At 39.2% G+C, this 22,609-nt stretch overlaps 1 protein-coding gene across 6 annotated transcripts in view; it reads left to right on the plus strand.

The window, feature by feature from the left end:
* Positions 1 to 2,256: 2,256 nt before the first annotated feature.
* Positions 2,257 to 22,609, plus strand: part of LOC114145442 (lysine-specific demethylase 4C-like) — a 33,764-nt gene continuing 13,411 nt past the window's right edge. The window contains exons 1-15 of one of the 6 annotated variants that reach the window (XM_028019009.1): positions 2,257 to 2,386; positions 4,210 to 4,376; positions 4,617 to 4,792; positions 5,221 to 5,335; positions 5,763 to 5,956; positions 9,197 to 9,246; positions 10,084 to 10,187; positions 10,349 to 10,486; positions 10,722 to 10,915; positions 11,009 to 11,235; positions 11,906 to 13,764; positions 13,893 to 14,004; positions 18,187 to 18,383; positions 19,197 to 19,443; positions 21,978 to 22,054. In XM_028019009.1, the coding sequence (XP_027874810.1) occupies positions 4,233 to 4,376; positions 4,617 to 4,792; positions 5,221 to 5,335; positions 5,763 to 5,956; positions 9,197 to 9,246; positions 10,084 to 10,187; positions 10,349 to 10,486; positions 10,722 to 10,915; positions 11,009 to 11,235; positions 11,906 to 13,764; positions 13,893 to 14,004; positions 18,187 to 18,383; positions 19,197 to 19,443; positions 21,978 to 22,054 (3,834 nt within the window). In that variant the 5' untranslated portion in view covers positions 2,257 to 2,386; positions 4,210 to 4,232. Of the gene's footprint in view, positions 2,387 to 4,209; positions 4,377 to 4,616; positions 4,793 to 5,220; positions 5,336 to 5,762; positions 5,957 to 9,196; positions 9,249 to 10,083; positions 10,188 to 10,348; positions 10,487 to 10,721; positions 10,916 to 11,008; positions 11,236 to 11,905; positions 13,765 to 13,892; positions 14,005 to 14,752; positions 16,146 to 18,186; positions 18,384 to 19,196; positions 19,444 to 21,977; positions 22,055 to 22,609 lie in introns of those variants that run through there. The other 5 variants (XM_028019010.1, XM_028019013.1, XM_028019012.1 and 2 more) reach the window with 5 other exon arrangements.

The following is a 22,609-nucleotide window of genomic DNA, read 5'->3' on the forward strand; positions in this document are numbered from 1 at the left end:
GTTTGCACTAAGTCATCAGTGACCCTCCCAGTTGACAGAGACTGCCGCTTCTCTGGAGTGCCAATAGTGCCACGACGTAATACACGAGTTAATAATTATTATTATTAAACAATTATTTACGTTATTAATTAAATGACGTCGGAAATAAATACATTGTATGAATAAACTGATTATGCTACGTCAATAAGTATTTTGTTATATTTAAAAATATTTTAATGTAATGTTAAATTTTAAAGTTATATGTTAAAAAAACACAAAACTACTGTATATCCATCCATTATGAAGAAAATTAAGTTATCCATCCATCCATCCATCCATTATCTTCTGTTTATGTATAACTCAATCCCAAGGTGTTTTTGGGGCTAAAAGGGTTACCAACTTCCAGCATGTTCTATCATGCATTACTGCAGATGAGCCTACAATCCATCTATCCAACACCTACTCCAACCACCCATCATCATAACTAACACTAAGACTCTTAAATTTCTTCCCATGATGATGGGTACTCCAACCACCCATCATCATAACACTAAGCCTCTTAAATCTCTTCGCTTGACGCACTTGCTAATCTTGACTAGCTATCAACCTTTTTCCAGTTTTAAACCAAGGGCTCAGACTTCGAGAAGTAGACTCTTATTTACACTTGGCTCCACAGCATGCATATCATGTCCTGAAGATAACAGGACATGATATGCATAAGTCTTGTCTTTTTATAAAGACAAGGCTTATAATCTTGTCTTTGCAAACAAACAAAGACAAAATCATAGGTTTCCAAGCAGACATCCTCCTCTCCATATACTCTTTCAGAATCTGCCCATCAAAACCACAAACATGATTGGAAAACCAGTTCTGGTAGAATCCGATCTGCACTGAAAACAAGCTTGGTAGACAACATCTGGCACAAGTTGCCACAAATGGCCCTGTCCATAAAAAATGGTTCACCTGCATGTTTTTATGGAGATATGGGGTGAACCATTCATCGACCGAAAATATCCTCAGGGTTCAAGGTGTATGTGTATTCCCAAAAGGGGTTGCAAGGAATACCACTTAGAAAAACTTTTTAGTATTTCAGAAATTGCTGTTCTACTGGAATTTTTATTCACAAACATCTATTGGGTTTACAGAAACTGGTCCAAAAAAGATGATGTATACACTGTGCAGCAGCTGTGTGAGTCTTTAAGTTCAGAGATCAAAGTAGTATTGACAGACTAAGTGAATAAGATAACGTAAAGGCAACAGTAACTCAATGACCACTTGTTACAACCAAAGTGTGCTGAGAACCATAGCACACAACATTTCAAACATTGAAACAGATGGACTTTAGCAGAAAAAATTTCATCAAACAGGATGCCTTCTCTGAAAGCTAAGAAGTGGAAACTGATTCAACGACTGGCACACTGAACATAGCATTACTGTAGCCTTCCACCAGTCTGTTCTTGGTTTACTGACCTTTGCATCAGTTTCTGCTGGGTGGTTGTTGAAATGTTTTTCACAGCAGCTTGCTCCAAACAGTTCTATCTGTTTGGCTCAAAGATCAATGTGTTGAACTACTAGATTTTTTAACTGTTTGACTGCTTATTTGCTAATTTGCTTTGTGTTACCTTGTAAATACAGTATTCAAAACCAACTTTCCTACAGTGTACTACAAATGGAAGCCCATGTACTATTAGTTTGAAAACCATGGATTTAAATCTGTGTATTCCAATAAGAGTTACATCCATTCATCCAGCTGTCGTCTACCTGTATATCCTTGTAGACTCCAAGAAGAGCAGCAGTAGGGCAATAGGTGGTGGGGTACACCCTGGACAGATCACCAGTCCATTACACATATGTGTATGAAGTACTTTGCAAAATGTTTAACCAATCCATAATTTTTGTACTGCTTTAGTAAAACTTTCTTCCAATTTTGGCACAGCAGAAATTCCCCAAATGAATCAATGATAGGATACAAGCTCCTCAAGACAAACCTGACCAAAAGGAGCAGTGGTCGTTTTTGATATGGGCAAAATGTCTTTCTGCCTGGGGCAGCACAGCAAGTTTTAATCTAAAAGTAGAAAAGAATCTGATAGATATGTATAAAAAGTATAAAGAATGCTTTAAACTAATTTGGGCTCTAAACAAAAGTTATTCTGCTGTACTGCGGGGGGGAAATGGCTCTTTGGATTGGAAACATTGCAGACCCCTTCGCCAGCTAATTCGCAGATCTCAAAGTACATGGATGGGGCTACACCACCACGGCCATGACAGTAGCAGCAGCAGCGTAAAGCGCAGGCGATGTGAAGCGCAGCCCCTCTTCTTCGCTACACGAAGCAGCAGCTGTCATGTGAATCAGCTGGGTGAACAAGGAAGCAGATAAACAACAACACGACTCCGTCTCTTCATCAAGGTAGGCACAAACTGTTGAGCTTAGTCGGGTTCTCGACAGTGATATTATAGGAAGAACGGTGCACGGAGTCCTGTTTTTTAATCATAGTGTTTAGGAAGCAGGTTGCATTTCGTGGCTCTTGTTGCAGAATGTTCGAAGCTATCAGCGGCTAACCCTTTAGCACTGGCAATCACTGAAGTTGGCAATCGTGCTTCTGCTGTGAGCTTTCATGTCTTTATTTGTTTGTCTTACGAGTAAATCTGCAAGTCACGAACAAACACACCAGCACTGAAACTCCAGAATGGAGCAGTTCGACCACAAGAAGTCGGAAAGGATGTAGCTAAGGGCCTATGCGAAGCCACCTTGCGAGGGACATTTAAACCCCATTCCCTGTACTGTAACAAGTTAGCTAACGTTACAGCTAGGTTAGCCTACTAGTTATTTATACCTTCCCCTTTACTGCCACTAAAGGTAAATACCAATAAACGGAGTTTTGTGAGTTCACATCTGAGAAGCCTGTTGACTGTGTAGTTTTACGTGAGCTGGCCAGCTGAATTGGCAAGCTGCGCTGTTTGTTCAGCCATTACTCGGCATCATAACAGAACGTAGGCTAGCTGGCTAGTTACGTTGGGAGACAACAAAGATGAGCAGAGTTACACACGCTGAAGTATTAATAGTCAAATGCAGCTCAGCATAGACTTAAACTCTTTCGAGTGTAGCCAGATTTGTTTTAGTTACATCAACTTGTTCCAGGAGGTTATCGAGAATTTTAATAATTTGTTTAAAACCCAAAGTGTAAGACAAAACTGTAGTTTCTGTTTTACTTTGCTTGTTGTGTTTTAAGTGATCTATTTTTAGTCTGTAGCTGCTTTCTAAAATTAATGATTTATTATGCGGTAATGTAAATTTCAAAGAGGCAGCATCGAGAGGGAGTACAAAAGGGTGCGGAAATCTGAATTCACATGGTGCAATGTGATCCTTTGTGTACCCGACAGTAAAGTTGGGAGTGGAACTGGGATGGGTGGCTGGGACAAAATGCTGCGAGGGGCAGCTGCAGGTTCAAGTAATCAAAACAATATATGCTGAATCTCTACTGCCATCTAGTGGTCTTGTATATAAGACATCTGCTTTCCTTAGATTGGGATTTCAGCCATCCCACTAAATGGGGAAAAAAGGACATTTAATATGATACATTGCTTACATAATTTTGCTCATTGTATTGGGATCTAAAAGGTTAAATTGTTTAGATATGTTTATATCAACCCATCTTATGTCTTTAAGATTTTTAAAGTTGTTTTCATACCTAAAATTAACCTAATTTTAGAGATACATTTTTTAAAAATTCTAAAATAAAAGTACAATGACAGCTAAAATAAATCACCAACAGTACTATTACTATTCAAATGTATTATATATAGTAGTTGTTTCTAATAAGATAGTTATTTATAAAACATATTGAGATTAAATGAAATCCGACTTTTGTATTGCTTTTCAACCCTGAAAGGGTTCTCAAAGACGCTTTACAATAAAATCGGTCACTTCCATTAACACACACATTCACACACTGAATAATGATGATGATAACAATATTAGTTATAATAATAATAATAATGACACAAATCGTCGGCATGATGTTCATCATAAATGATAGCAATAAGGAAAATGAACAATGTAGTTTTAAAGATGTATTATTATTCCTGCAGAAGCAGAATGGGCTGCCTTTCTACTTAAAGTCATACTTAATATGGCTTCTAATAGTACACAACCGTCTATTGAAAAACAGCAAGAAATGATAGAAGCATTTGTTTATAGAAATAATAGAAGCATTTGTTTTCCCATCTCAGATTATAGCCACTGAGGAGGCAGGATGGCGGGAGCAGAGGTATCCGCCCCTGCAAACCCCACCTGCAAGATTATGACCTTCAGGCCCACGATGGAAGAATTCAAAGACTTCAACCAGTACCTGGTGTACATGGAGTCTCAGGGTGCACACCGGGCAGGCTTGGCTAAGGTTGGTAGAGACTTTGAGAGGTATACATCATTGCTTCCTCTTTATTCATGTATCAGAGCTTTATTAACCTACTCAAGCAGGATTAAGAAAATAAATCAGAGAGAAACCTTTTAAGGAGTTTCTCTTTGAGAGCGAACCGAGTGCAATGTTTCCAAATCAGCTCTCATCATTTAGATTTTGCTGTAAAGTTCCTGTTATATGTTCAGCAACAAGTCTCTGCTTTCTTTGTTTGTGCCAAAGGTGATCCCCCCTAAAGGCTGGAAGCCGCGTCGAACCTACGACGATATTGATGATTTAATGATCGACGCTCCCATTCAGCAGATGGTGGCGGGCCAGTCGGGACTCTTCACTCAGTACAACATCCAGAAGAAACCTCTTAGTGTGCAGGAGTTCAGGCGGTTAGCAAACAGTGACATGTGAGTATTATAGTGTCGCATTTAATATTCAATATTATTAATTCTTAGTATTTCACAAACAGGTACTTCCATTCTGGTGCTGGCGGAGGAATATTTTAGAAAATGTTTTGTTATGGAGCACTTTGTTTGAATTTCATATTGTGTTTGAATTTCACCTTTTGTGAAGGTGAATTTCATTTTTAAGAGTGACCTGCTCTAAGTAGCGTTTGTTCACATAATTAAGGGATCCTAAATGTTCTTAAAATACAAATAATACTCATTCAAAGATTAGTCTACATTTGATTAAAATTAGGAATGATTGAAACATTTCTTTTACACTTAAAGATTTTTTGAAATCTAGGAAACTGTGAAATACATGCAGAGTAACATCTATGTCAAGGGTTTTATGAAAAAAACCAATATAATTTAATTTTTTTTCCCTTTTAAAGGTACTGTACACCTCGCTACCTGAATTATGAAGATCTTGAGAGGAAATACTGGAAAAACCTCACTTTTGTCTCACCCATATATGGTGCAGATGTCAGTGGCAGCCTCTATGATGAGGTAGGTGACCTGTCTATCTCACTTGTACTCTCTCTGTTTCTTTTTTTTGGCCTGTTTTCCCCCCTCGTAGTCAGTCATAATCGTCTGTCTGTGTTTAGGTTCGGTGCATGTAGCTTGCAGAGTCTGTAGAATCCTGTCTGAAATGCCTTTAACTCAAAGCATTGCAGAGTGTACATCACAGGAATGGTTTTATCTGTATATCTCTGGTTTCAGTTTGTTTTTGTTGTTGAGAATATTAGTTTAATATAGTCATAGTCACTTTTTACAGGAAGACCTGGGATTTCACTGGAACATAATATTTTATGTAGCTGATTAACCCCCCCCCCCCCCCCCCCCCCCCCCCCAAAAAAAAAAAAAAAAAACAGAAAACAACAGGATTGTAAATTGTCTGTAGCACCGGTTTAAGCCCCTGTTTCCAATTTCCTAGGACATAGAAGAGTGGAACATTGGACATCTGAACTCCATCCTGGATGTTATCGAGGAGGACTGTGGTGTGTCCATACAGGGGGTCAACACACCATATCTCTACTTTGGGATGTGGAAGACCACCTTCTCCTGGCACACAGAGGATATGGATCTGTATAGCATCAACTACCTCCACTTTGGAGAGCCCAAATCCTGGTGAGTGTGTGTGGCAGTGATTTCAGTATGAGGGTGAACATACAAAGGTGTAAATATTCAACAAAGTGGCGTAAGTGGTACAACTTCCAGACAGATTCGACCAATCTTTGGTTCCCATCACCAAATAGTTGGTTCTGATATCTGAGAAAAAGAATCTGTAGCTTGATGAAATGTCATGTAAGATATTTAAATTATAGAATAAATTCAGTTCATGTAGCAGACATTTTATGATTATGCAATACAGTGATGCAGGATAGCTCAAACTCAGTTAGCAAATATCAAATATGCCTTTGAATTGTTGCTTCACTAATACACTGATGATCAAATATTTTCCGATATTTACTACTTTACATATTAAGTCACTATGCTGTACAGTAAGCCTCTTTAATATGAATTAAATCCAAATTACTTAATAAACACATTTGATTAACGTTTAAGAGTTCCTCTTTAAGACTAGACTATGCTTACCTTTACCTACTATTCTGTGGTTAGCAATGAGGCATTTTGCTATGGTTGCAACCTTTTTATGACCACCAAATGTTGTAACTAATTTCTGTAAACTTTATATTAGTTGATTAAAAATCAATTAAGACAGCAGTTGCAAATTGAAGTCTAATTTTGACAATCTCACCTCCACCATTCAGCACATTTGAAAACGGTGATAGCTGAGATTTTTCTTTCGTCTTTTCACAGTTGCTACGGCCAAATTCTAGCAAATTATTTTGAAGGCTAGAATAAAAACATTTTTACTGAGATTATACAAGCAATGCAGAATCTTGCAGAAGTATTTCTACCCAGGAGGTTCTTTTACATTTTATCTCCTTAAAACCATGTATTTGGGATTAGTGATAGACCAGCACAAAGTAGTTCTCTGATTCACACTGAGAAGGGGGAAGGAAAACGATCCATTGTTTTTAGAAATTGTTCCAAATACAACAACCTGAAAGGTGTGAGATACATTTGCATTTACCCCCTCTGAGTATATTTATGGAATTACCTGTTGCTGCAATTATAACTGCAAGTATTTTATTTCGTTTTCCTCTACCAATTTGACAAATCTGAAGATTTCCACTCTACAATGCAGGGTAACTCAAACTCCGTTAGATTGAGTAGATGGCATTTTTGAACACTGTCTTGCCATTGATTGGCATTTGGATTTAGGTTTGGACTTTGACTAGGCCAACATACAAATAAGTTTCTATCTGAACCTCACCATTGTCGCTCTGGCTATATGTTCAGCCAGAGCGTACTGCTCTGGAACAGACAGGAGGGTGAACCTCCACTCTATTGTCTGTTCCTACAGTTTCAATTTCCAGAAATTTCTTGTATTTTGCTTCATCCGTCTTCCAGTTACATGACGACCTAACTTGTCCCTGCATCGCAATAGCATGCCTTTGCTCCCAACAGTTGGTTTTTCCTCTCCACTCTTTGATTTAGGCCAGTTTTGTGATTTGCAAAGCTATTAGAAGCCCTTTCAGTAGATTCCCCCACCTGAGCTGTAGATCTTTGTAGCTCCTTCAGAGTTACCATGGTCCTCTTAGTTGCTTCTATGATTCACACTGTTCTTGCCTAGACTGCCAGTTTAGATGGCTGACCAAGTCTTCACAAGTTTTGTCTTAAAAAACGTCTGAGGATGTCACAGAACAACTATATTTATAATAAGATGTAATATCACACAGACTAGCTCCATTTACTTATTTGATGACTCAAAGTTAGTTGCTGGCTTTTGATTTTTTTTATTTAAGGAGACTGAATTTTTACATTTTTTTGTTCAAATTTTAAGAACTGTGTATCTTTTTCCATCCTCTTCACAATTATGCACTACTTTGTTGCTTTATCACATGAAATCCTAATAAAATACTTTCAAACTTGTGGACGGAACAAACTTCAATACTTTTGCAAGGCACTGTAGCGCTAGGTAGCTATTGCTAACATCCTTCAATGTTCCTTTCAACCAGAAAAGGAACATTCTTCATGTTATTTAAGATTTTTGTTGATGTGTTTCATTCAGCTCAAGGTTTCCTGTTCTCACTTGTTGTTTGCATAATTAGATCATTTGCATTCACTGTCAGTGTGAGTTTACACATAGTTATGAATTAGTATGGTAATAGTATGGATGAACCACTGTTACTCGCCAAGGTTTCTCAAATTTTTATGTGACTTGTTGTTTTTTTTAGGACATGTCCTTTGTTGTCTCTAAAATTAAACGTGAGAGATTTTTTTTTGTTTCTAATTTATGTTGAATTATTGTTGCTTAATGCATGGTATTGTGATGAATGCAAGCATTTGAGTTGGGTTGCGTTATTTGGAGGTTAGGATTGCAGTAAGAGACGAGGTGGGGAATGCAGATGGATCTAGACAGAGTTCTCTTTTCATTTCTTTGTCAGCTTGCCTTGCTCCATTTCCTTCTCTTGCCCTGGAGGTAGTTTTGCTCATTAGAGTGGGGAGCCCTGCAGCCCCCACAGGGATCGGTGTCACAGCCAGACTGTGACACACACATAAACACACACTCACTTAGTGCAGCCCCGTGTGCCAAGTACTTGCACGTATTTGCAGCCCCTTATCGTCTGGTGCACATGCTCACCGGTGCGCTCCTTTCATCCTGCTGCTTTCCTCAGCATCTCATCTCAGGAGGGGATCAGCTTAAAGATGGCAGCCTTCTCAATTCCCCTCCCGGTTCCCCGCTTCACCTCCACCGAAGGTTGTGTCTCCCCTCTTTCTGTGCCACTGCTGCGTTAAGCTGACGGGTCACACGATGATGGAGATGCCACAGACCTGAGGGCGGATGGAGCTGGTCGGATAGAGTGCCGGTTGAATCCCTGAGGGGCCTCCGTCACACTATCTGAGTTTCTGGCAGAGTTTCAACTTTTAAATCAGGTTGCATCAGTAGGGTTTCATAGGAAAACACAGAATAGTTTCCTTTTTTCCATAAATTGATTGCACCAGCAATCAGTGATTCTTTTGACCTTTCCATTGCATTACATAGGTTTTGGCTCTTGTGAAGCTGCAACTTAGAAAGTGTCAGTTATTCTGAAAACTTGAGCATCGTAATAGGATAAGCAATGAAATTTCACTGTTTTTATTAATCATTTTATAAATAACAGTTAAAAAAGTAGATATTTCTTCCTCCATTTTTTTCCCTTATCTACCACTTGATGGCAGTCTTGAATTTCCTAATGTTGGCACTGAGGCAGTAATTAAGTGCAGCCAGAAATAACTCTGTATGTCCCTCTCTAACAGGTATGCCATCCCCCCAGAGCATGGGAAACGACTGGAGCGCCTGGCTACAGGTACGAAAAAAAAAAAAATACAAAAAACATTGTTGAAAACCCAGCCTTCAATTTAAACGCACTTATTCCTTGGATAATAAATACCAAGTGAAGACATTTTTTAAATGCAATTTTAGACAAAATCACCAACACCACACTGATTTTTATAGTTTCTTATAAAAATAATTTGCAAGACATTTTAAATCAGAATGCAGAAAGGAACTTTTTAAATAATAATTAAAATCCTTTTTTCTTTGGGCGTAAACGTGAGGCAGACTAGTATCCAGTACCCAGTAGCCTCCACCATGAACAAGTCTGTGTACTATCTACAACCGCTTGTTTTTAAGGTGTAGGAGAAGTTTTGTCTGTCATCTAGAAGCATAAATGTGTGGCGTTTACTATACACTTCTGGAGTGTTAACTGGAATCATGTTAACTGGAACAAAGAATGATTATGAGGAAAAGCAATGTCGAGTATCTGTGATGATGTGGGATTTATTCTCTTGCAGAAGCACTGGGAACCTTGTTAGAGTGCAGGGCATTATGAACTTTTAGAAATGTGTCCCATGGCCAGAGTGTACAAATTGACAGCTAGAGATGGGCAGCGACTCCCCCTATAGAAGATGGATTGATACATTTCTATTTCACATATCACCCTTAATGTGAATCAGACTGCTTTGGGGAATAATTTTGTTATCGTTTATTAATTCAATCATTCTTTTAGATTTTATTATGCTTGGAAACTGGGACTCTTTGTGTGCTGACATATTAAGATAATATCTTTTTATAGATCTCCTTTTTGTTTTCAGACTCTCTGTGATTTCAGACTGGTGTGTGTATGTGTGTTTTTCTCTTTCAGGTTTTTTTCCCAACAGCTTCAAGGGCTGCGAAGCTTTTCTGCGCCACAAGATGACCCTCATCTCTCCCTCTATACTGAAGAAGTATGGCATTCCCTTTGATAAGGTAAACTCCTCATTTTGTACACATTTAGCTTTCCCTGCCCTACCGCCTTTACTGAAGCCAGGATCCAAACTATTGAAATTTCACTTGCTCCAACTTACTGTTCTGTCTACACTATTTCTTTGTCCCATTTCTCACCAACTCACTTCATGATTAATACTCAGATTACTCAGGAAGCCGGAGAGTTCATGATCACCTTCCCGTATGGTTACCATGCTGGATTCAATCATGGCTTCAACTGTGCAGAGTCCACCAACTTTGCCACTTTGCGCTGGATAGACTACGGCAAGGTGGCCACACAGGTAACATCACACTCAGGCCAATCTGAACACAAATCGTTTTAAAGCTTTGCACAAACCATTTTAGTGATTTTTAAAATAAGAAATGTGAATGAAGTCTGAAATGGCCGACTTTCAATATGAAGTTGTGCTCACATAGCTCCAAAGTAATCCAATGTAATTTAATAAATATATATATATATATATATATATATATATATATATATATATATAAAAACTGTTGCCTCCTTTTCTTTAGTGCACATGTAGCAAGGATATGGTGAAGATATCCATGGAACCCTTTGTGAAGCGTTTCCAACCTGACCGTTACGCTAGCTGGATGCTGGGCAAGGACTCGACGCTCATCGACCACACGGTTCCCACTCCCAGTACGACACCGGAGCTGCAGAGCTGGTTACAGAGGCGCCGTAAGACCAAGTCTGCTAACAAAGGGTACCATATGCAATCTGCTGTGATCTTTCTTCTCTCTAAAAGATGAAAACTTTTTGGTTTGACTCTTTTGCAATCTTTCTCCTGTCACGGCAGCGGTCACTCTCGTATGCGCTCCAAACGCCTCAGGACCACAGAGGAGCCTGTTGATCTGGATGGCAGCTTAGCACTGAGCAGCAGCAAGAGAAAACCTCTGGGTGGGCAGTCTGCCCCCAAGGCGAGGCGGTCTGCAGCAGGGACCTCCTACAAGGAGCTGGAGAAAGGGAAGAAAAAACAGGCCGAGTCCAAACACAACCAGAATCAGAACTTGCCTCAGTTTTCTGGTAAGATGGCTTGATTAACTTTTATTAGTTTTTTTTTTTTCCTTTTCCAAAACAGGTTCATCATCAGCATGACTTGGAGCAGTAAACAATTTCAATGAGTTTTAAAAATAAGAAATGATGATACATGTTTGACTTTTCTTGTGAATTTTTACTAATACAAATGGGGGTCCGAATTTTACATACAAATATATACACACATCCTGAGTAATATTTGAATAAAGATCCGTTAGTAATGTGCAGAAAAACCCCTCTTGCGTTTCCTGACCATTTTTTTTTCTGGAACAAATACTTTCACCCATTGAAAGTATCTGATCAGTGCTAGGAGCACCAAAACACACCCATAGCCTGTGGCGATGTTAAACTGGTCTTACTGAAGACCGAGGCACTGGTGGAACAATTTGGGTCAGGTGGTTAATCTCTGAAACTTGCTTGTCTTTACATTTATCCCCCCAAAAATTGAGTCTGTATGTATAATTTTGACCATGTTGTTTGATTAGTTCACTCTGAAACAGAGTTAAAGAGTTAAAATCAAATGACAATCATGTTCATGATGAGTGATTGTAAAATTCTCTGTATGATCAGATGTATTTTCTTGCATTTCTTTAGCTGATTTTTTTTCCATCACTGACTGATATTTGCTTGTTTTATTTCTCTTCTTTATTCTCACCAGCTTGCAAACAAATGTGTGTTGTCAAAGTAAACCGTGTTGAGAGTAAAAATTTGGAGTTTTCTAAAAAGGACACATCTCAGTCAAACCCCCAGACTTTACTCGTGGAGGACAGGCTAAAAGCAGCCGAGTCTGAACCCCAGGACCTCTCAGGGGTCACAAACTGGAGCCCAGAAGGACCCAGGGAAGGTCCCGGGGCTCCACAGCCGCATCTGGAAGTCAGCGATTCGAGGTTTTCTGCGCAGCAAGACCTCGACTCACCTTCCCGCACGAACCGGTCTGCAGAGACTCTGATGGACACGTGTCTCTCTGAACCTCAGGCTCACGTATCAGCTTCCTCAACTTCAGCATTAACTATGAGCACTGACACTGACAGGAGCACGCATACGGGTACCAGGAATTACACTAACGACACTGTAAAAGCAGAGAACATGGACGTCGATGTTGATCCTGAACATGTTAATCAACACTCCGACATGAAAGCACTTTATGAGCCAGCAGAGGGCGATAGTTACACACCAAGTGGCTCCTTTGCTGCCTCACAACACACTCAGAGTGTGGGAAAAGGCAGCACAGAGGAAAGCCTTTTGCCTCCTCTGTTGCAGAGGAATGCAGCGGATATGCCGCAGCTCACACCGGAGCCGGCCGGGAAGGTGGGCGCTTCCCCGTTGCCACCTGTGTTGACCCAGGAGATGCCCTCCCTCACCCCCGCCGATGATGACTTCACTCATTTCCACAAATCCGGAGCATTAAGCCACCAGATCGCACCTGTGCTTCAGAGGGAGACGCCAACCGGCTCGCCGTCCTCACAGGAAGCTAGGGAGGAAGGGACTAATTTACAGCCAGCAGAACCCTGTACAGGAGACCATGACAACCGCTGGCATTTAGAGGCTTCAGTTAATTGTGAGGAGACAGCAGAAGCAAACACAGATCATTTAGCTGCCAGTGGTTTGTGCAAGAGAACATCTGGCGACGTCCATGAAATGTTAATAAAATCTGCTGCGGAAGGAGATCACGCAACGCTGGAAAGTTTCATCCCCGAGCAAAGTGATACAACTCAGAGCCAGCTAGTTCAGAGAAGTGTACAACTCAACTTGCCTAATCCAAATAAAGACAACTACAGAACTCAGAGAGACGGTGCCTGCAGTCCAAATGTAATGCTATTATCTGCTAACGCTAGTGATGTTCCTCAAACCCCTGATTCTTCACTACACCCTCAGCATGAGAACCACTCAGCATTAAAACCTAACTACCACACTATGTACTCTAACTGTTCTTCCCAACACACTGAGCCTAAAACCTCCTCCAGTAGTATCTGGAAGAACTTCACTTCCCAGAGTCCTGCAGTTCTCATCCAGAGTCTGCACCCAGATCTCCCATCTGATTTCGCCCACGATCCTCTGCCTTACACCATGTGGACCGAACCTCAGTGCAAAGAAGTCACGGACCTGGAGGATGCTGCGAAGGACCTATGCAGATCAGAGAACCAGGAGGATGAAGGTGACAGTCTCACCTGGGCCCAGCTGGAGCCCACCTCACTCCTTTCAGTCGGTGCTATCAAACCTCTGGGACTCTGTGAGGATTACGAGTTGCAGAAAGTCGAAGAGAACAGAGCTGGATCTGTGTCGAGACAGAGCGAGGCCGATGCGTGTTTACACCCTGAGAGGGTAGCATCGCTTCACCGGACCGAACAAGACGAGACGGATATGGAAGATGAAGAAGCATCTGATCTTGAAGATGAAGAGCAGCAACATAGTTTGAAAGGACGCTGCAGCAGTGATTCTTCAGAGGAAGAAGAGGAAAATGACCCAAATAACTACAAATGTGATGAGTCTGGCCTTGAGCCTGGGGAAGTTAGTGCTGTGAGTTCTTTTCCTTTTCTCTCTCTCTCTCTTTTTTTTACACACACAGTTTAGTTGATTTCTTATTCTTTACACCAAGACAAATTGTTTGCATGGTTTAACCTCCCACTAATCCCTGTCTGTCCCAGTACCCAGCCCTGTCAGCCAAGAGGACCAGTAAGAGCTGGCGTCACCCTCTCAGGAAACCCACCGCAAGAGCCGTCCCCACCGCTGTGAAACAACAGACTGCCAGTGATGAGGGTGGGCACATTCTCATACACACATCGAGTTATTTTGAACGTTACTGTTATGGCTAAGCATTGTAAAGATTTGCAGACAGCAGTAAATGCTCCTGTTGAAAGTCATGCTCAGCAATGCTCATTTAAAAAAAAAAAGGTGTTGTCTGTTGTGGTTTCTGTCGTAAGGGGTGGCTCCAATTCAGAAACCATATTTTACATTTTTTCATGGCTAAATTACAGTGACCCCAAACATAGCTGCCATAAACTTCCTTCTCCTTAATTGGATTTAGAGGCACAATCTACTCAGAAATCATTAAACTGACTAAAGTTATCTCAAATTTACAGTCTTGTTAAAGCCCCTTAATTGCGTTTTGTTCCACAATATAATCACAAACTTTGATGTACTGTGTTGGGATTTCATATGAAAGACAAAATTTAGATTTTAGGTTTGTTTATTTAAAACTGGGACAATGTACAATATAACTACAATAGGAGAGATGGTAATAATAGTGAAACGGAAAGAAAAGTAAACTTGTTTAAAAACATCTGAATAGTAAATTTGTTCTTTGCAACCTAAAATCAGTTTGCCTATAGAAGCTACATAAGTGTTCTCCTATTTTGTGAAGTCCTTAGAGGTATGAGCCAACCAAAAATCATCATGTGGACCAGTTGACGCCGTAAATAGGCCAGGGATAAAACTGAGACGTTTCAAGCAAGCTTAGACAATAAAACAGTATCCCAGTTTAATAATATAACTTTTTGGCCTACAGGCAAAACGCTGTTTGTGGTGGAAAACTAACACTGCACCTCACCCTGAACACACCTTCCGCACCAGTGGTGGCAGCATCATTAAGGGGGAATGCTTTTCCTCAGGAGGGACAGGAAATCTGGTCAGAGTTGATGTGAAGATGGATGCAGATAATCCTGGGAGAAAACGTGTTAGAGGGTGCAAAAGACTTGAGACGGAGGCAGAAGTCCCCCCTTCCAGCAGGACATCGCACCTAAACATACAGCTCAAATTGGATGCTCACCAGCAGATTTGTGTGTTACCATGACCCAGTCAAAGTCATGATCCAAATCCAATTGAGAATCTGTGGCAAGACTTGAAAATTGATGTTGACTGATGCTCTCCATCTGAACTGACTGAACTTGAACTGTTTTGCTAAGAAGAATGGACTAAAATGTCAGTTTCTAGACGTACGTAACTGGTAGAGACACTACCCAGATGACTCGCATCTTTAATTGCAGTGAACGGTGGTTTTTGCTAAATATTGACTCAGGAGGTGCTGCAAACAATTTGCACACCACACTTTTTAGATTTTATTTATAAACAAGAAAGTTTTAAACGCATATAAAATTTTTTCTTTCACTTCAGTTGTGTATTATTTTTGAAGGTCTATTGCATAATATCCCAATAAAATGCGTTGAAGTTTGTGGTTATAATGTGACAAAATTCAAAAAAGCTCAGAGTGTGAATACTTTTGTGAAGCATTGTAACTAATAACGTCTGTATCATTAACTCAAATGTGTCTTCTCCCACAGTAAATCCTTCATCTCTGTGGTCTGTTCCTTCCCTCCTTATATTCTAAATGATATGACATCCCACCACCATGACCAGTATGATGCCTCTGACGTCAATGTGCTCATAAACATTTAATTGTCTGGCCTACCACAGTGCAATGACCTTTTGAATAGATGATCTGTTTGTTTTCATGGTTTATATGAGGCAGGCGTGAGGGTCCGCCTTAGCAACACTCTTGATGTATGTGTACATGCAGAATCACATTCGTTATCTTCATGATTGTGAGGGTTGAATATTTCAGCACCAGTTGCAACTGTTTATCTTAATGACAGTAGAATGACCCTGGCTTTGTGAGGACTTTCTTATTCAGGAAATAGCTTGTTCTGTGGAGACATCAGATTGAACTAAGCACCAAGTCCTCAAATGAGCATGAGTGCTAGAAACACAAATGAGTTATGCATGTTACTAGGGTTGCTCGGATATGAAAGTTTAAACTAATAGCTACTTATCCATAATATGTAAATTTCCCTACACTCTTTCCTGACCAAAACACCTAAATTGCTTCTCTATTTTACTTAAACACCCTCACAATTCTGCACTGTATCACTGCCACATAACTGAATAAATACCATAAGGCCAAACCTTTTCTCTCACCCTTCCTGAAACATTAACACTAACACTCTCTTCAGAAGCTACTCTGATGAGAGTAGCTTCTAAATGAAATGATGTCTGGATTAGACCAAAGATAACTAAATAATACACAGATCAGTTGAGATGAACATGAGTTGTGAATATCTTATAACCTTTATACCAGTATGTTAAAAAAATGACTAGAAACAGCCACTACAGATGTTAATATGTTCCTGCAGGCTAGCACTATCAAAGCTTTGGATCTGCAACAATTTTAGGCTTAAATAGTAGTAATTGACAAATTCAAGCACTCTCACTGCATGCATCACCACTTTCACCAATGTAGTGGATGAGTGCTCAGTCTGGGTAGTGCCAGCTGACAAAAAATAGTTTTGTGTGAAAAGCATACAACTTGTTATCCTTATAGTTACATAGAACATGTTGGATTAAGTGAAATTAGGTAAAAATTCCCTTCTGATGAGAGTAGCTTCTAAATGAAATGATGTCTGGATTAGACCAAAGATAACTAAATAATACACAGATCAGTTGATTAGGAAATTGGAACAAATATCATCTGTGACTTATGGACATTTGGCGTACTTATAAGCAATTCTTTAGCAACAATTCACAAAGCGCAGGACCTGCCTGTGCATATTCACTGGTTTTATTAGTAATATCTTAAGTTTAAGCACCCATGCTCACTTATTAATGATTATTACAGCAGTTAGAAAGATGAACTACTATTTATTTTGCATTGAAGAGCTTTTTCATCACTTCACAGGCATGTGAACTTATTGTAACCATGGCTGCAAGATATTAATTTTCATTTGATAAATGCAACCAATAATTATAGCAGTACTAACAGAAAGCTATTAAAAATGAGGGGATTATTGTGAGATGAGAACAACATACTGAATGTTTTTGGCTGTAAATATAATCCAAAAATGTATTTTAGTCAACTCTTATCATCAGCAGGAAAGCAAAGAGTTCTGTTTGTTGACACAACAGTCCTTGGTGAAGACGTAATTAAAAATTGTTGCTAGGATTCTTTACAATTACAGGGATTAGATGCGACTGCACAGCAAGTCTGCATTAGAGAATGAAAACTGCAAACAGCAGTTATAAGATTAACACATGCTACATTTCCACAGCCAAATAATAGACCTAATTAACTAACAATCACTAAAAAGATAAGCTCTTATTATCAAATGTCTCCCGATTTTGACCCTTGAGAAAGAGTCAAATAAGCTAGAGCCGGCTGAGAAAATACATTATTAACTGATGTTTAGTTTTAACATGAGATAAAGCAAGTCTATAATTGTGACGGTGCAACACCGATGCAATTTCTTTGGACAAACTAACTTAACAGTTTTCAACTCAAGTTCGAGCTTGATTTGATCTTTTAGGTCAAGATTCCAGACTCTGATCTCCTGGATTCTCAGTCTTCTTCAGACTGAATTTGTATAAATACAAAAAGTCAGTATGATGTAACAAATATGTGTATAATGGTCAGTGCTTTGAATATGTAATCTAAAAATCAGGTAGGTGGAAAAAAACAAAGGGTAGGATTACACAAACACACAGACGCATTCATACCTGAGGACAATCCAGAGACTAATTAACCCAACAGTCGTGTTTTTGGACTGTGGGAGGAAGCTGGAGTGCCAGGAGAGAACGCACGAATGCACAGAGAGAACAGGCCAGGATTCAAATCTAGCCTGGTGCTACCAACTCTTCCACTGTGCACCATGTTTTCAATTAAAACCTTTAATAATGTATTCAATGGTTGATGAATAATCACTATATTGTTTTTAGTGTAGCACAGAAACATATTAAAAATCAAAAAAATGTTGAAAGTCACATCAAAATAGTGTTGCTGCTAAAAATGACTTCAGCTGAAACAACTTTCAGATTCGTAGTAGTTCCACGGTGTGAGGAGAAAATCTAATAATTTCCTCGGCATATGAACTATACCTTCCAATTTCTCTGTTCTATTATGTGTTGTGTATTAACAGCTATTGTTGTAACTCACATTTGACCCTCTTAAAATAGAGCCTCCTGAAGCAAGCCTGGCAGAAGAGGAAGAGGATGAGGAGGGGGAGAATGAAATGGAAGGATGGGCAAAGCCTCTCATCTACCTTTGGCAAAACAGAAAGAGCTGCTTCTCTGCGGAGAGGGAGTACAATGCTCATGCAGCCACCATGGAGCCACACTGTGCTGTTTGCACACTCTTCATGCCATATTATCAGGTAAACTCACATCTATAGGTATATATCAAAATGGAAGTTCTAATTTCCGTTTTGCTGCGTATTGTAAAATCTGCAAAACAAAATATATTAAGGTTACTTGAACACTGAGTTCTACAAGACAGTACTCTTCAGTAGTGTTGATTTCCCTTGATGTTTTTCTCTTGTTATTTGTTGGGTTGGAGTTTCACTATGCCATTTTACTAACATATGATTATGGTTTAACCTACACCACTCAGTTATAGCTCTAACTGTCTAACAAATGGTCAGTGAACACTTTGGCAGGATATTGTTGGTAATATAGACTAACATTTTTGTTAGTCTATATTACCTTGCCTGCATTTTGTTTAAATTTAAAACCGACATGTAACCTAACAAGATTCTGTTGTTTTATGTTCTGAAGTTACAGAGTTCAAATAAGTACATTTGCTTCTTTCGACATGTAAGGTTGGTGGGAAAAGTGAAAACAAACAGTAAAGAGGAATCTTAGATTTCCTACTGAAGCAGAAAATATTGTGTCGTAATCCTAATATAGTTTCTTCAAACTCACTTTTTTGCTGCTGAATGATTACCGGTCAATTACCTGAATAATAGAAGTAACACTAAACCCACAGGTCACAATAATCACATAGTTTTTCCACAGGGACGTTGCTGTTTATTACAGTTGGCCCTTGCAATTTCCTGCTGGCTGAAATGTCACGTAGAGTGACAGCTCTCTTTACAACGCAGGGAGGCATATGTTTCATCACCCACATACCCTGTCAATGTTCCAGCCTGTTTAAGTTTTAAAAATTATGCTGCCTCTTTCTCCTGCAGGCTGACGACAATACTGAGGACAGCAAATCTGTCACAGTGAAGGACCCCTCCAAAGCTGTGTCTCCAATGGAGACACCCCCCACGCCTGGCTGTGGCGGGTTGAGGAGGTCCAAGCCCCTGGTCCCCGAGATCTGCTTTTCTTTCCGAGAACAGAACTGCCCCCCAACTCCTACGAACCCTCTGCTGCAAGAAGATGGCACCTCCCCTCTCCTGTACTGCCAGAGCTGTTGTCTGCAAGTTCACGCAAGTAAGTCGGCACAAGGAATGATTAGAGTGGGAAGGACAGTGAGCGAGAGTGCTTTCTGTTGTACATGCCACTGTTTACTGTGGTCAAGCTTCATGGGACTTACCAACTAGCAGAAAGTGTAGATCGAGTATGTTTTATGTATTTGGTAGAAGGTCGCTGGGTTTATACGTCCTGATTTTCTTTAGTCTGTTTTCTTTTCAGTCCACTCTCTCTGTCCCTCACTTTCTCTCTCTCTCAGAGGTATTCTGCTTCCCTCATCAGCCAATCAAATCTTTTCCCTTCACCACACATAGGCCGTGTTCTAAAGCCCCAAACCAGAAACAAGCCTTTAAATATGTATATCTTTTCATTTGACAGCATACAGAGCCTATGCATTTTACATTCAGCTTTAGCTTTTATAGAGACGCACCAAGAGATCTGTGGCTGATTTTCACCCGTTGTGTTGTCATGCTGCTGACCATTTTACCCAATTAGATTTCTCTGTTAGACCTGCAATTAACAGCATTCAAAGTAGTTTAAAAATTTATATTTACATTAGGAGCAGAGGCAACATCACAGTTTTCTATCTGAAGGTTATGTCTGGGGACTGAAATGGTCATGGAATAAGGGACATATTGTGTCATGTGATCCCATTATTCTTTTAAAAGACCCAAATACGACACACTTCCATTGCATTAAATGAGTAAACCAGATTTTTATTTAATTGCCTTTTAGTTGCAAGTCCTTATGGTTCAAAAAGAAAGACAGAGAGGGAGAGAAACAGGCCCACTGCATCTTGTACTGAGTAACTGTAGACATCAGTACTACTTAAATTATGTAGGTATTTGCCATAATGCTGTGATTCCCAAAAGGTTGCCAGCATTTCTAAATCTAGGATGAGAGACTGAGACTGAAAACTAAAAACAACAAAACAGAGTGAAACACCATCAAGCTTCTTAGTGTCAGTGGGTTCAAACTAACATCCTCTGGCAAACCTAATTTACTTTACTGCAAAAGTACTAAATGGCAAACAGCAAACAACTAGCAAAAAGAACCATGTGTTACCAAGTATTTTTATGTCTTAGTAAACTTGAAACACAATTAGACTAACTTACAAGTAATGTAGCTTTTCAGCAAGATATTGGAGCTTGTTTTAAGTCAATCATTTCTTAATATTGATTTTAAAAGATACTTTTTTCAAAATCTGCCAGAGGAATTAATTTGTATCTTTTTATTAATATTAATGAATTGCTGACTCCTCGTATGCTCCTATGTATTGTTAAAAAGTTACTTGTAATTTGTTTTCTTCTTATTTCCAGGATACTAAGATATTTGCATTAAAACTAGACAGAAAATACTTAGTGAGATTTTATGTTTTTGAAGTGTAATAGTGGAAGCATGCAAAAGACTGCTGAGCATTTAGAAAAAAGGTTTGATTACTGTAATGCCAACTCAGGCTTCCCTCTTTATTACTGAGGAGGCTTATAGTTATGCTGTTGTTTTGTCAAAACGTAATTACCGTAATAATGTCCTATTAAACATTGCCTATCACTTCAGAACCAAACTGAACCAAACTTGGTCCAATGAAGAAACCTATAACAGTATGAATACTTCTGAGCCTGGCTGTTCTTTACATCTGGAAGTGTCTCACAGTCACTTTCTTTCTCTCAAAGTCAGAATCAATCCCTGATACTAGAGTTGATCCTGCCACATATCCTCTGTGATCCAGACATGTTCTGCACTGTGCGGTGACTTCATAGCAGCTGTACTGCATTTGTAATTACTTGGTTTGTGCTAGCATGAGGGAGAAAGAGATGAAGCTTATGTCATCTGACACTGAGGGAAAAAGCCACAAGCTTGATTTTGAGACAGGAGAACGAATACACATTAATGTAGCTTTCCCCCCTGAACAGTAATCTGAACTCTGGAAAGGAAACAGAGGTGGGCTTGGATTTTATTTTTGGTTATGTGATGGATAGTCAAGAAAAAGATTGGAGAGTTTAAAATGTCCCTCTTCCTTATATGTCTGAAGGCTTTAGTACTTTTATTGTAACCATCTGCTAGGTTTAAAGGAATCAAAGCAGTTTTACTACATCAAAATCTGAAAAAAATCTCTATTTGTGGAAAATAATTTGAAATGTTTTTCTTGCAAAACGCACATTCAGCTTCTAAACTAATCACAAATCATCACTTGAAGCACTTTACATGAAAGTATCATTTAGCATAAAACATACACAGAAACCACTGTTAAAAAAACTTGTATTGTTTTTTATTTTATGCTTTCTTTTATCCTGGCCACCCAGATAATCCCTCACACACGGCCACACAGACCACTAAGATCTCAATTTCCACTTAGTCTGCAATACTGGGCTTGTCTACACAGAAACCCACCACTTCAATGCCATCAAAAACCTCTGGAAACAATGTGGCTATGGCATTTTTTCAACTGTTTTGTAACAATAGACCTCGCTGTTCCTGTCGACTGTGTTGTTTTATCTCACTCTACTGGGACATTTTTTTTTACATCTGATTTCCCCCTTCTCTCCTTCCTGTAGGCTGCTACCGTGTAGCTGCAGAAGACATCAGCGAACAATGGTCGTGTGATCGCTGTTCGGAAGGAGGCTTTGCAGATGTAAGACAGTTTATGTCCAATTTTAACAAAGCTGTCCTGTCTTGTATCAAAGTGGTAAAATGTAGAAGTAACAATAAATTGAATTATTTTTTAATTGCAAAATGATACTCTTATTCTGAGAATTTTAAAGAAACCTAACCTTTGTTTTAAGGAATTGATTTTTAACAAAAGAAAAGCCCTTAGTCTTGTCTATTCATACATATAAAATATGTATGAATATAATATGAATATTATAAAAAACTGAAGATAACATGGTCACTTGATTGTGGTGTAAAATCACACTATGTTCCTGGAAAATATATAATTCTGTCCTTTTAATAGCATGCATCAGATGCTTTTTCTTATATTAACCTTTTCTTTTATGTAGAAGGCACCTGGAGTATTTCTTTTCTTTCTAAAAACCCTAATCTTACTTGACCAAAGGATATTATTTCCAATTAAAGTTATATAGGGGGTTCTGATGGCAGGACAGAACATCTTTTTCCAGGCATTCCTCCCTAACAATCAGTTTGCATGTAGATACAGTCTAAGGGTCGTTACACAGACTTGGTAAAC

The sequence above is a fragment of the Xiphophorus couchianus genome, chromosome 5 (assembly GCF_001444195.1).
Source record: "Xiphophorus couchianus chromosome 5, X_couchianus-1.0, whole genome shotgun sequence".
Classification (NCBI taxonomy): domain Eukaryota; kingdom Metazoa; phylum Chordata; class Actinopteri; order Cyprinodontiformes; family Poeciliidae; genus Xiphophorus; species Xiphophorus couchianus.